This window comes from Bactrocera latifrons, unplaced genomic scaffold, assembly GCF_001853355.1.
Source record: "Bactrocera latifrons isolate USDA-ARS-PBARC rearing strain unplaced genomic scaffold, ASM185335v1 scaffold_716, whole genome shotgun sequence".
Lineage (NCBI taxonomy): Eukaryota > Metazoa > Arthropoda > Insecta > Diptera > Tephritidae > Bactrocera > Bactrocera latifrons.
In genome coordinates, this window is record NW_017537397.1 from 54664 (window position 1) to 70311 (window position 15648).

At 38.2% G+C, this 15648-nt stretch overlaps 1 protein-coding gene across 1 annotated transcript; it reads right to left on the reverse strand.

Moving 5' to 3' along the window:
- Positions 1–2143: 2143 nt before the first annotated feature.
- LOC108976036 (probable serine/threonine-protein kinase DDB_G0282963) lies at positions 2144–11351 on the reverse strand. The gene is made up of 7 exons (XM_018944933.1): positions 11319–11351; positions 10058–10522; positions 6416–6628; positions 4974–5879; positions 2646–3488; positions 2314–2511; positions 2144–2203 (listed from the first exon to the last, which is right to left on the reverse strand). Exons 1-7 carry the CDS (start codon positions 11349–11351, stop codon positions 2144–2146), a joined length of 2718 nt encoding a protein of 905 aa, XP_018800478.1.
- Positions 11352–15648: the final 4297 nt, after the last annotated feature.

Here is a 15648-nt window from a genome sequence, read left to right on the forward strand (position 1 = left end):
TATAAAATAAAATAAAAATAAATTAAAAAATACCGCAAGACTTTTTTGACAACCTATTTTATTGCGTAGTCGAAAACTCTTTTCTTATTTTTCAATTCTTTTCTTACGTTTCAATTTTAGAAATACGAAAAKACTTTTTGATTACTATATAAACATACATATGTGTGTATGTAGGTAGCAAATGCCATTGCGCCAGCAGTAAATAAAACTGTAACACCTTGATTCCCCTTGAAGAACCCTTATGTCTCTACGAAGTTACTTTTMAAATTTAATTAAATTGTGAGTATCTACCTCATCCATATGTACCTTCATATATATGGACGTCAAGCAGATAACAAAGGTAACATCATAGCCTAAAAGTTTGCTTATCTCACCTTGTGATTAAAACTCAACACTGGCGTATCATTATCGCACTTCCAGAAAAAACAAGATAATTTCACTTACCCAACTATACACAAAGACTATGTACCCATATAGTATATACTCATGCATATTCGCATTCGCTCCTTTTGTGTTGGAACTAATCGCAATGCAAATTCAGTTCAACAAATTCATGTTTCGCTAGGGTACGTGCAAAGTTGCTAGTTGAAAAGCTGTCTCATATAAATCAGCTCTGCCACAGGCAAGTGCAACATATGTATATACACAGTTCAATATGCACATATTTAGACATATAGGTACATATATGCGTACGCACATGAAATGTAGATGTTATATATTCAGCCCCCGGTGGGCTTTCTTGTTATCGTGCGTGGTTGTGGGCTTGGCACCTGAGCGCAAGCACGTTTTCAAGGCTGGTCAAGTCCATTGGCGGCTRTTGGCACAGAGCTTAGACGCCTCACGCAATGCGTGCCTRSGAKARTGCAATAATATGCATCTAGTGGGTTCATATGTAAGTACATATATGTATGTGGCATGGATATATTGTTTTTAAAACATTAGTAATAATATGTTTTTGCTTCTCTGGCTGTAGTAAAGTGAATGTATCGTACCTCGGAAGTGTGTGGGAGTGCAAACGGGTGACCCAAGTAGAGATACTTTTTTTTTTTTTTTTGGAGAGTCGATTCGCCGCCGTTCGCAGCAACTTGGACTAACGTATGGAACAGCTTGGCGACTTTTACGTCGAGTTCTTAAATTGAAAGCGTACAGCTTGTGGAAGAATTAAGCCGCTCGACCTTCTCAAACGACATYGCTTCGCTCTATGAGCTCTKGAAAGGTCCAAGAAGATCAGACSTTTTCGAGTCAAATTTTGTTCWGCRATGAGACTCAYTTCTRGGTCAATGGGTATGTAAACAAGCAAAATTGTCGCATTTTGGACGAAGAGCAACATTAARAGATTTAAGAACTGTCATTTCATCCCGAAAAATAATRGTTTGGTGTAGTTTGTGGGTCGGTKGAAACATCGGTCCAGGCCCACATTTCTTCGTAAAKGGTGCTGGTGAGAACGAAACTGTCAATGGCGACCGTTATCGCGCCATGATAATTATAACTATTTGTTGTCTAGAATTGAATCTCGTAATCTCGGCGACATTTGGTTTCAACAAAACGGCGCCACTTCTCACATATTGCATCAATCAATGGATTTATTAAAAGAACACTTCGGTGAGCAGATAATTTCACGTTTTGGGGCAGTCGGTTGRCCACCAAGATCGTGTGATATCATAACGTTAGACTTTTTCCTGTGGGGATTGGTAAAGCCGAAAGTCCGCACGGACAAGCGTGTGTCATTCGGCGGTTGGCAGTCGAAATGCTCGAAAGAGTCATCGAAATTGGACTAACTGAAACGTTGCTGCAGCGAACATTTGAAAGAGATAATCTTCAAAAAATAAATGCCAAAGAATGAGCAGTCGAAAGATAATAAACATTCGCGATAAATTTAATAAATTTTAAGTTTTTGTGTATTTTTTTTTTCTTTAAAAAAAAGTAGGTAACCTCGAAATGGATCACCCTTTCTAAATCCTCATTGCGCTGGCCATTCAATAAAGTTTGTACCTTTGTATTACTTATGAATGGACGCATTTCATGCAAATACAAAAAACTCATCATTAAAGTTCTCGTGCAAATTATATGCTGCTTATTTGATCGATGTTAAATACAAATGTGGATCCCACCAGGAGTTACTTTTAAATATGTRCAACATTGCTTAGTKYAAGATATCGTATTCGYCAAAAAATTTCAACGAGTATAAACGATCTGCTTCGTTCTACATAAAAACATAAGGGCCACTTCTTCGATACGTAAWGGGAGAATTGCTTTTGTACATGTTTACGGTATGATTGTTAGAGGTTAGAAATGAACAGTTATTTTATATACCTTTGTCACATTAGGTGGGCTGAAGTTGTCGCTTCGTGCTGTTGACGGYAGTGATTTTTCCGATTTAAATGGCGAACGCGGAGGCAAAAGAACTGTCTTACTTTCTATTTTCTGCATTTGTTGACATTGCTTTGCAGTTTTATTGGTTGGATCCATGACAGTTTTAGGGTGCCAGCGTACGGAATAAGACATTTCGCTCTGAAATGAGACAAAACAAAGTTATGTTTCATTATAAGTGTATATTTTGTATGTTGTTGTTTTAACTAATATTTAAAATATGTAGAACCCTTTACTGTCTTAGTCAAATCGAAGTTTTCAACAGCGCCACTCACCTTTTGATTMTTTCCACTTGAAGTAAGCGCTTGTTGGGGCATCTGCGGTTTGTGCAATACAACACTCTGATTATTATTAGCCTTATGATTTGCATTGTCGTCCCTCTTGGTGGCGTTGTTGTTGTTGTTTGCATTGCACTTATCAACATCACCGTTGTTGTTATTGTTATGGGAATTATTGGTKGTCACAGCGCTGCTCACAACATCGGCGGTCACATGCCTGGATTTATTACCGTTGGCGTCGATTTGCAATTCCATTTCGGTGCGATGCACGCGCTGGAAATGCATTTGAGTGATTTGCGTTGTATTAGTGGCCGATGTCGTCTCGGTGAGTAGATCGTTCGACGAACAGCTACTACTTCTGGTGCTGTAGCTGCTGCTGCTACCACTGGCAGCGAAGTTTTTCACTTTAAATCGACCTGCAGACAGTGCCGTTTCCGCTGTCGAAGTTGTGGATACTGGGGTCAATTGTATTTCGGCGTGTGCGATTTGTGTGCAAATTTGTGACGACGGCACCGTGCTTATGTCGCAAGATTGTGCGCAAACATTCGTCAATGGTAAGGTGGTTAGTGTGGCAGCGCGTGCTTCCTTATTTTCTTTATCTGAGTCGTCATTAATGACGCGGTTCGCTGTTGGTGTTGTAGTTAATGCTGTGCTAGATGTTACAGCGGACGACTGCATGCCATCAATGACTATGGTTGTGATGCAGATGTTACCTTTTTCGTCGATTTCTACACCATCGCATGCGCCAGCGCCCTCTTCGCTTTGTGGCGGTAAGACAGACGAGTACARCCAGCCACCGTCGTCATCWGATGACGCGTCAGCCGATTTCAACAAATGATGCTAAATAAGTGGAAACAATGACGTGAGTATGTTAACTAAGAGACTGGCAAATGTATATTAGCAAGCACAAGTATAAGTGACATATACACGTAAACAACACAGCGACTTATAGAATATATGTTAAATATTTTACAGACATATGCATATTAGTAGSTTSTGTATGTTATGAGTGCTGCATGCATTCAGTAACATAACATGAAACAGGCGAAAAACAGCAAAGAGAAGAAACAATACAATATAATTACGATAGTATTTTGTTACGAACGGCGCCAGAGCAAAGTTGTTCATATTGGTCGCGAAATTTCACATACTCATCTTAAAGATTTAGCACTTCCCATGTGAGAGGCTTTGCCGAGTTGATCGCCTTGACAAACACTTCATATACCACTCACTTCTCAAACAGGTAAATGTAACGATTCACGAAAAAATTATAATCCCGATTATACTTTCATCGCGCCTGCATAACCTTTGTCTATTGCAAGGCGTAGAGACCACAATTAAAACTAAGTAATCAGTATTCTATCGAGATTCTCCATACGAACTGTTCACTACATTTACTGGCATACTAAGACCTTCTATAGCTGCCTCTAACTGAGAATATGTATTGAACTTTTATTATTGACTGAGTGTACCAGATCGTAAGTCTTGGAACCGCTATTAACAGCGACAACAATGTCAGCTTGAAAATCCAAGGCAAAATAACTTTTGCCAACAGATGCTACTCCGGACTAAGTAGGCAATTGAGAAGTAAAGTTCTCCCTCGACTCACAAAAGCCAAACTCTATAAGTTATTCATTATTCACGTCCTGCTATATGGTTCAGAGTCATGGATCATCTGATGAGTCCACGTTACGAGATTTCGAGAAAAAGGTTCTGCGGAAGATTTATGGTTCTTTGGGCATTGGCTACGTCGAATACCGCAGGCGATGGAACAATGAGCTGTGCGAGATATACCACGTAATTGACATAGTTCAGCGAATTAAACGAAATCGGCTAGGTCACATCAACCAAATGGATAAAAACACTGCTGTTCTGAGAGTAATCGGTGCAGTATCTGCCGGAGGATGCAGAGGAAGAGGAAAACTTCCACTCCGTTGAAAAGATCAGATGCAGAAGGATCTGGCTTCGCAAGGAATCTTCAATTTGCATGAAATGTTGTCCGATTGGATGAAAACACTCCAGGTCTGAAAGTTTTCGACTCAGTACCAGACGGGGGAGCAGAGAAAAAGGAAGGCCTCCACTCCGTTGGAAAGACCAGATGGAGAAGGACCTGGCTTCGCAAGGAATCTCCAATTAAGAAAATCTCCAGCAAAAGAAGAAGAGGAGTTTACCAGAAACGTATAAACGTGAAATCTTATAAATTTGTGTGTAGTGATTCAGACCCACGTTGGCTAAGCTGGACATTAACCTATTTTTAATACCATCATATATGCCACCATATATGCATTACCATAACCAACACCACTCATTTTTAGTGGTACTTACTTCGCTTGTTTGTGAATTAGACGAGGATAGACCATCTGCTGTGGTGTTAAAATCAGCGGCGTCACCCACGCTGCTGCAGTTTGTTTCGTTGTCCGTATCCAGATGTTTGAAGTAGAAAACGGCACAATTTTTCGATTTMCGATTTGATCGATTAAACTTTGAGATGTCGGTGTGATGCTGTGAATGTCGCTTGCGCAAGACGGTCGGCGATTTATTGTTGTGACTATTCGGCGATATGATTGCGATGCTCTTTTGTTTGATCGGCAGACCGATCGGTGTGTTATTGTGTAGTGTTTGAAGTTTCTGCGGAGGCTGTGTGCCCGCGGAGTTGGCATTAGTTTCATTGGCAGTGTTGGCGGTGGTTGTGGCGGCCACTGTTGACGCGCTCATTGAGACTAGYTTGCGATTTTCATAATCTKCGTTAAGCATATTCGTTTTCGTTTTCATYGAAATTGGTGATGCGCGGACTGACGCGCTTTCATGCTGTTTATTTGCAATCAAACCGTCGATGTCATCTTGCTGCAGGTAAGTGTCGWATGTTGCACTGGACGAGGTGTGAATATCAAATGGTAATTGAGTGACCTTGCTGCCTGCGTCATCGATTAGCGGTGTGACGATTTGATTTGAATTGTTTGCAATTTCTTCGTTGAATAACTGCAGATGGCTTGGGTCTGACTTCTGAGTGACCACCTGTTGCGCGGTTGTCTCCCAGTCGCTGCTCTCAGAGTCAGCCTCGAAATCAGTGAGCGTTGTTGGTCGTGTTGGACCACCAAGGCTGCCACGTTTCTCGAATGTAACCAATACTGTACTATAGCCCCGTGGCGGCTTGCCAAAGCGGGAACGGCCAAACGAAACTTCGTCGTCGTCCTCKTCTTCKCCTTCGTCGTCACCGTCKTCGCAGTCACCCTGTTTGGTAATGTTAATTTTACGTTTGAGGTAAATGAAATAAGCAGAAARAGTTTTTTCAAGAAATTTGTTTTGGAGCCAGCTGGGTGGCGGATGTACCATCAAAGGTCAAAAATTTAAAATTTTAGCTTATACGATTAACGCATAATACAACAACTTCTTCAGATATAATATATTATTATTTACCGTTAACAATGTTTCAATTTTAAAGTTGTCATATGTCAATATTTGATTGTGAAATGATAAAATCTCATAGGTTTTAACTTTTGAGCAAAATTTGTAATGGTATGACCGTTGCTAGAACTTAACGGCGTGCTCTTATTCGGTCAAAATTAATGTCTAGATTTTTATTATATGTAACATGCGATATGCGTACACTAGTTTCTTATAGACACCTAATTTATGGAAACATTTAGCAAAGCTGAAAACAATCCATGCAAATGCTGCTAAGAACAAGCGGCAGCCAAACAAATTTTTGACACATAGAAAAAACCCGCGAAAATCGCATTTGKTGTCTAAGTAGTGGGGTAATTTACCTTTTCGGCGCCGTGATTTCCCTCTTCAACCAAATCAATRCAATCCCGCAGCTCCCCAAACGAGGAAGAGTTATGTGTGAGATCGCTTTCGATTCCCGAACCGAGTATATTTAGGTCGTCCTCTGTTGCAGCTGTCTCGTCTTCTTCACAGGCGGATGAATGGCAATTTACATTATCGTTGTCATCAATATAATCGGCGGCGTTAACGATGCTCTGGAAAGTACGAAAAATTCGTCAATAATTTGAAACAAAAAATTGATAGTTTAGACAACTACGCTAATGTTTAGTTTACTCTTTGGTACTTCCATTATATATTAAGGAACATATACCTAGAGTATGGTACGGGTATGTATTTGTATTTCCTTTTCATGTTTTTTAAAAGTAATGGAGCAGGCAAAATTTTACCTTGATCCATATTAGGTACATTTGTAYGCAAGATATATAAACACTTTTGTACTTTAATTATTTTATTGCTTTGTAATAAGTGAAATTTTGTTTATTGGGCGGTCCAAATGCTTATGAATTGGTTACAACAAAGCGCATAAACCAGAATAGGGGCATACTTCTACAGTAGTATATCCACTGATACAYTTCTATGTGGCGAGATCTTCAGCATTCAGTTAGTTTTATTAACTAAGTGTAATAGTAGAAATGAACAATACAGAGGCTTCGAGGTTAGTTGAAATATTTGTATTATGACAAATCAACTTATTTCTGGCTCTAAAACAATATAACTGTATTCAGATCGCATTAGGGATGCCACCTCTCAACACTTACAAAACAGCTCTCATACTATACAATTATTCACGCATGCCTTTACACGAAAATTAATGGCCAGCTAACAGAAATGATGGACAAACTTACTTCATATATATACTATATATAATTATATACTTGTGAGATGCTTTTTTCAATATTCAAGGCAAACCAATGGCCATGCACACTATTTTCTCGTGCTCATCACCCAGAAAATGAGAAGTTTGAATTTTGGAAGTTTCGTAAGATCAGCTATTTAATTACATTCACCTTGAAAACTTATAATWTGAATATTTCGACCTAAAACATTGGGATTTCACATGATAATTGTACTAATGATACATACATATGTACATATAGTTGTGTTCATGAAAATAGTATTGCAAAAGAGTCTTATATTTAGAGAGCTTTCTTAGTATGCAAGGACTTGCTAATTCAACAAGCGTGTTTATTTTGGAAGAATACACACTTAAAATTATTAAAACCAAGAAATCCAATTACTTTTTCTTCGATTGTATTTTCTATGACGAGCTTTTCACTAGTATGGTAGAGCTTGTCGTTAAGGGTCGATAAATTAAAAAAGGAATTGGATAATTGCGATAAGTCAGTGTAATTAAGGAATTTAATCATTTTAATAATTTTTTGACGAAAGCTTTTCGAAACCCTAGTGATCTACATTTTCGAGAAGCATGAMTTGATTGGTGAAGCTAAGGAAACAAGATAGAACTTACAAAAGGGCCGGATCAATATAGTGATAAAGCTCCACAATGATATATAATGCTATGAAATATAAAGGTAATGCGAAGAATCGTGGGTGAAAATGTAAAAAAATCAATATTAGAAGACAGACAGATGATACGATATTTAAAGAAAGACCTAAGTATTCTGGAAAATAGTTCAGAGTTCACGAACGAATGTAAAAAGTGTAYAAAGATTGTTCACCTACAATTAGAACAGTAGATAGATGGMATGCTGAATTTAAACGTGGTCGCATCAACAGCAGAAATCATAGCCAAAATACAGCATATGGTTTTGGAAGCTCGTCGATTGASTGAGATAGATTWAGTAGAGGCTCTACACATCTTATTAGGCAGTGTGAGCCATATTTTAAGTGAAATTGTGCGTCGATTCTTYACTATGAATGAACTTAGGTCTATCACCACGATCCTGAATCAAAACAAGAGGCTAAAGAGTGGTATGAACAAGTTCGTGTCCGGTAATCGGCCAAGAAGGTTATGACATCAGTTTTTAAGGAAGCGAGAGGAATTTTCATCAAGACAATGCACCGTGTCGCAAGAGCAATTTGACAGTGGCTAAAATCCATGAGCTTAAGTTCGATTTGTTGGTGCATCCACCGTATTCTAGACTTCCTTTTGTTTCCAGAACTCAAAAAATGTATGCTTAGCAAGAGTTTTCCATCAAATGAAGAAGTCATAAGGCTGTTGAAGCGTATTTTGCAGACTTTCCGGATTCTCACTTCAGGGATGGGATCCACAGATTGGAGAATCGTTGGAGCAAGTGTATTAATGTTCAGGGAGATTATACTGAATAATAAAGTKTATTTTGAATCATAAAATTGTGTTTTTCTTATAAAACGACAAAACTTAATGAACAACCTGTTATTTTAATGCGATTTTTTGCACTATCTTTGTTTTACAGTTGCATAGCTTGTTTCGCCTATAATTATCTGCTCTTGTCATATAAGTCGAGATTTAAGGCCGTGACGATCTCGTTCCATACGTTCAATTCATGTTCAACACTCAATGGATACGGTGACGAGCGAGACCATCGATGCCACGAGTTGCCAATTTGACAGGGCTCAATTAACGCCACCAACAACCGACAAGCGCCAATCTAGAGSTCGACACCTAACACGTAGCACTGTTAGCGTTTGAACTTTTACTTTRACTTTAACTTGATGAACGGTAGCAGTCGCAGCCGTCTGAGCCTCCAAATGCACTAGATTGAGCACCGGCCAAATAGCGGTTAAGGTCATTGCTCAGCGTTCGCTATTGGTGATCGATTTGATTTAACATGTAAATGACATTTAATCTGAGTGGAGTCTTCCCTAAGACTGACATTTAGCGGTTTGAAGAAAATATTTCAGCTATACACACGGATACATAGCGGGCTCAGGTAGCGTTAACTAACTTTTACTCTTGAAGCAGCAAAGTGTAAAGCCATATAAAACTGTGAAAGTTTCGGTCAAGCTAAAATGCCTGTGGTTTGAAAGTTGTGAATTCAATGTGATGTGGTTTGATTGATACCACACATATATCTATATGCATACCATGTATGTATATATATACATATATATATGAATTTAGCCAAGCATCTGGCCATTTAAGTAGAACGACGGCCGTCAAATGGCGAATGAAATGTGAAGCGTCGATTCTAAAACCATTTCTACATTTAGCACAGAGAGATAGTGAAAATAACACCTATCCCAAAAGCGCTTGCTCGTTGTGGCGTGCGCTGCAAACCTGTTAGTTAAGGCACCGACAGCTGTAATCGACAAAGTGGAGCACTGGATACATACATACATATACTATACAAATATATAAGCCACAAAGCATTTTAGCTTTTACTAAAAAATGATTGACTTTGACGAATTTACATAAGACTACATATTTATATTACACTTGTGTGGAGAGACGATTGGGGCACAGTATTTCGTGTGCACTGAGCTTAACAAACACAAGAATGAATGCAATTTCAACTAAATTATTCCTGGAAAATGTTTATGTGTTGAAACTATATGTGAACTTGGTAATTCCATTCAGTCGTCATAATTTCGAAATCAGTTTTATTTAACCTGATAGCTTGTGCTTAGTAACTTACTGACAGCCGTGCAACATACGTAAACTTARTATTTAACAAACTTACCGTATTCGAACTTTTCTTGCGCAACAATCCGTCCAACCAAAGCTGTACCTCAAACGCCTTCAAATATAATAAATGATAACGGTTCTGCAAACGCTCCAAACTATCTTCAGTGATCTCAGTGTCTGTTGCTCTTTCCGGTGATGCCGTATTCGATCGGATGAACGACGGCTCAGGCGAGCACGAGGACTTTTTGATAGTTTCAATACCGCTACTACTCCTCGCTCCGCTCAATTCGTCTTTGCTCTGCTCAGTGGCTGTTGCTATTGGCAAAGTTGTCTCTTCGTTGGATGTGAGTGATGAATTTGTTTGGTCTGCGATTGTTGTGCTGCCGCTATCGATSGATTGCAGCTGYTGTTCCTCTTCTTGCTGTTGTTGCAGTAGCACCTGCCCTTGATGTTCCTCTGTTGCCGAGCGAATGCAGGCGCTTACCACTCGTGCATGTGATACGATTTCATGGTATAACACCTAAAATTAAATGCAGGTTGTTTCAAATTAATATGATAATAATGCTATTACTATTTAGAATTTAGAAAAATGTGGCCAACTATTTTAAAAATCTAAGACACATCACTTGCAATTGTCTAATCAACTAAATACCAATACTGCTATGAATGACATTTATGCTTGTGTATAAAGGAAAAATACTAAATCCAATTATACAGGGCTTTTTATGGACGCTACAACAAGTAGACCGATAGGGAAGGCAAACGACGCCATATTTACCCCGTTCTTTTCACATTTCTCTTCARTAAKGTTTGCCACTTCAGATAGGAAAGATATMCGATCCAACAACGAGTCAAAATTATTAAAATTTACCACCGAAATTCGGAGTCAGTGGCCTCAACTTTAAGAGCGCTACGTCCAATTTATGGTCGTCRTAATCKTCCTGCAGATCAACAACTGAGCGTCTAGTGAAAAAAATTTAATCCAAGGCACAGTCCAAAATATTCCCGTATCARTGAGACAAAGAGGTGCCCGAAGTGTCGAGAATATTGCTGCCGCTGGAGCGTCAATTGAGGAAGACCCAAATCAGTCTTTCACACGTCCTTCTCAAGTGTTGTGAAGTCGTTCTGGCGAATTTTGTGAAAAGATTTTGGCTTACATCCTAACAAGATCTAATTAACGCAAGAACTAAAGCCGCTTGACCACCAGAATCCTCGTATGGTCGCAAGTTGGGCTGAGCAACAACTTGAAAATGATTCGGATTTTCAAAGAAAAGTTATCTTCAGCRATAAGGCTCATTTCTGGCATGAAAAATTACGGTTTGTTGCGGTTTATGAGCCGGCGGCGCCATTGGGCCGTACTTCTTCGGTGATGATCAAGACTGGCACGTTACTRTGAATGGGAATCGCTACCGCTCAATGATAACAGAATACTTTTGGCCAGAATTGGATGATATGGACTTGGACAATATGTGGTTCCAACAGGACGGCGCCAAAAGCCACTCAGCCAAAGTCACAATCGATTTATTGAAAAATAAATTTGGTGAACGTACGATCTCACGAAATGGCATAGTCAATTCGCCGCCTTGGTCGTGCGACTTGACGCCGTTAGACTATTTCCTGTGAGGCTACGTTAAGTCTTTGGTCGATGTTAACAAACCAGCGACGTCTGGTGAATTTCTTACAATTATCGAACGTGAAATTGCAGCAATATCGACCCGATTTATGCTTGAAAACCGTCGAAAAWTGGGTTCAGCGTTCAGTCCAGAACTTCTGCAAGTGTGCCCGTGGTGGCCAAACAAAAGAAATCGAGTTCTATACATATTGTCATCGAATGCACTTTCACAGGAGTAAAGAATTTCATTGATATCCCAAACGGTTTTTGTTTTATTTATTTATTTATTTTTTTGCACGCTCTTATTGGAAACCCCCTTACTTCGACCATACGTAGGTACGTATGTACATCAATTCCCTAACATGAATGTTTTGGGGCATTGGCGTCTGCAACTGCTTTTCAGTGCAATCATTTATTGTATATATGTACTCGTACATACATAAGTATCCAAGTGAGTGTCTTGTATTTCCGTGGATGTGCGTAAGTTTTCTTCAACAACTGTTGCTTGCACATTAATCAACTAATCTAATCTGATGGTTGCAACARCTAAACGCCCACCTTCCTACAGCTTTCGTTGCACACCTTTGCTCATTTCGGTTTCCTAACAATAACATTATGTAATCACTTTTTGACCTCTTCAACTCCATGATCGCGCATTTAGCCCCGTCATTTGTGTATACAAACATAACATTCAATCACATATCTTAAATATATACATAATACATTGTGATTATAAGCATACAGATAATGTATTGTCAAATGTCGGAAATAAAAGATTGAACAAACTGATATTTGGCAAACACACACACACGAAGATCGAAATTAATGGATTGGATAAAGAAATAAACACAATTGATTCAAAATTATTCGGAAGATGACCGAAATTTAAGCAAAACCTTCAAAGATTCTTTCAACAGTTAATGGTTTCAACCACGTGCTCATTAAATTTGCCCTCTGCCTTTTATACCTTTGGCACATGTTACACAAATCAAAGTTGTTTTTTTTTGCCATAGGCACTAAAATTGTGGCCAAAATAAAAGCATGTTTTAATTATATTGGTCTAGTTAGTATGCAGTATTTAGGGTTAGTATTTTACCAAGTTGGGTTCTAGCCATTATTTATTAAGCATTGAGGTTATAATATAGTTTTGAGGTGCTATTTTCAGCAAATCAATTCACATCATCTGGCATCTGCGAACACTCCCAATCACATTTCCCAAAATTTTATTCTACTGAAGAGCACAAGTCATTAAAAATCTGCATACATTAAGGTGTCCCCATTTTTTTCAAGTTGATTTCATTTTTATTTTGAGACTCAATAAAATCCTACCACATGGATGAGCCACACAAAATTAAGAGAATAATTTTACGAATGCTCAGTACATTTTATTTATAACTTATTTTAAGAAAATATTTTAAAAACACTCCCTGTGAAGCGGAAAATTTTGTATTAGAATATAATTTTTTCGAAATTGTGGAATTTTTTGCTTTTGAGAAAAAAATGAATGCATAATATCAAGAAATTCCAGACCTCCTCTAATTGTATCTAAGGGGTTACATGGATTTAGTGGATTAAAAAMATCGATTTTTTATGGTCTACAACATCCTCAGTATATTGTCCTAAATTTTCAAGTTGATCCCAGTAATAGTTTCGGAGATAGAGCCTTCGTTGACTGCGCTCGAGGCTAGCTAGGCTAAGTGCGCCGTCTTTAAACTCGTTTTTCTCGAAACTGTGTTTTTGAAGTCGGTTGGCAAGATTTGTCAAGAAGTACTCAACCGATTCTCATTTTCACTGCAATTTTCATTCTTTTTTTAATGTTTACCAAAAATACAATTTTCCGGTTTTTTTCTTTGTCCAAGTTCTAAGTTAAGGTTTTAATTAAACACGTATTTTTAGTTCAGTTTAGATGATTCGAGTTATCCTGCCAACGCCGGCGCATCTTTTTTCCGAGGCGTCGCCGGAAATGGCGTCGCAATCGGCGTGTTTCAAATATTTGTTTCCAAAAGTTTCAAAATATCTTTATTAATAATGTATGTTTGCAAAAATAAAAAATTCCAGAAAAATATTTCATTTTTTATATGAGAAAAAAATTGTTTTGGAACCAAGGAAACCCATGTAACCCCTTAAATATGGAAAGTRAAATGATTTAGATACGGTTAAAAGTGAAAATAATAAGCTTGTTTAAGTTGGATCCTGTGGATCCCCCATCAATGAAACTTCAGCAGGCGTTTGCAAAAAAGCAATCAATTAACGAAATAACGACTACCCTAGTGTACTCGCATAGAGATGCGTATTTTGGATGTGTGTCGTTGGTACATACAAAAAATAATTTGCGTAGAAATAAAAACAATAAAAACATATATTATATATACATACATAGATATGTACACTGAAGCGACGATTACAATAAAGAACAAGAACAGGAAATAATATGGACCGAAATAGCCGAGCCGATGCGTCATGTTCATTCGTTTTGGTATTTGGAACGCCATATAGCCGCTCGCACGCAATACAGCAAGTCAGTCAAGGCACTGTCATCACGCCTATGTTTTGTTGCCAATTTTTCGAAAAATGAACATTTTCACTTTTTCTAGCCAACGTCCAATTTTATTTCATTTTAGAATATTTCAATAATGGAGTATRAAGTACTTCGGCTTGGCTGATCTAGTTAAATTCTAATGGTGCGAAAAGAATATTACTCATTCCATATTACGATATAGGATATATGTATAATAATAGCAATATCCACATTTAATCAYGCTAATACGCGATTTTCCTCCTACCCGCGTTCTTGTCGTGAAGTAATAGGTGTGGCATTCATTTTCCACATACACGTACAACACCCTAGACAGCAAGACAGCAAGGTGTGTGTGATTCCACGAAATGCAGTGAACGCAAAAATATTTTTTTGGATTGATTGCCCGTTCTTTGGCAATGCAAGGTCACGTYAAGTTGTTGCTATGTACGAAATATTCAATTTCAATTGCCGGGTTACGTAAACGTTCTTACTCCATTCTTTTCAGAATTTCCAAGGTTATTTGATATTTTCGACTTCCGAATTGTCTAAATTTGTTTGACATGTTTTAATATTTGACCAATCAAATGGTAATAAGAATTTAAGTTTGTATCGATTTGAAAATAGAGTACATTTTCCCTATAACCAGCGCACAATCCTGGGGAGGGACGGTTCGCCTTATAACTTTAGCTCTCTTTCAAAAGGATGTTCTTAGGCTAGACTGAGGATTCTTGATTTAAGACCGGAAGTTGTCTGCTGCTTCAGACATATGTAAAAAAATCGTTTCCAAGTGAATGACGCTCAGAGAACTTTCGTCACTGGTTTTCGAGAGAAAGGTTCTGCGGAAGATTTATGGTCSTTTGCGCATTGACGACGACGAATATCGCATTCGATGGRCGATATATACGAACGAACGAGATATACGATGACATTGTAGGAAGCAGAAGAAGAGGAAGACCACCACTCCGTTGGAGAAATCAGGTGGAAAAGGACCTGACTACACTTGGTATCTCGAATTGGCGCCAAATTGCGAAAAGAGAWATGAAYGATGCGACTACACCAATAAAGAGGAAGAAGAACTCTAATTCATTGCATTAAGTTTCAACAAGAAACTTACAGTTATCATTTGCGCGGATGGACGGACAGACAGTCACCCGGAATTCAATTCGTCTCGTCTCAACTCAAGTCATTTATATACMTAATTATAATTACAAATATCTTATGGGTAAAATACAGCAATATTTATTTATTTGATTAGTTTTTAAAGATAGTAAAACGATATGAGAGAGAAACAAACCGAGACTTTACCTTGTCTATGAGAGGCGTTATCAAATGCATACCAAAGTAATTTGAAGCAAATAAACTATGATATTCGTTGTGAGTAATGTCAGCACTTGTGTACACACATTTATATATGTATGTCTGTGTACGTGGTTATATAATACAAACATACGGGTATCAAGTGATTGTAATGCACCCGAAAATGTTAAATGTTTGTCCGAGATCAAAACCATTTTTT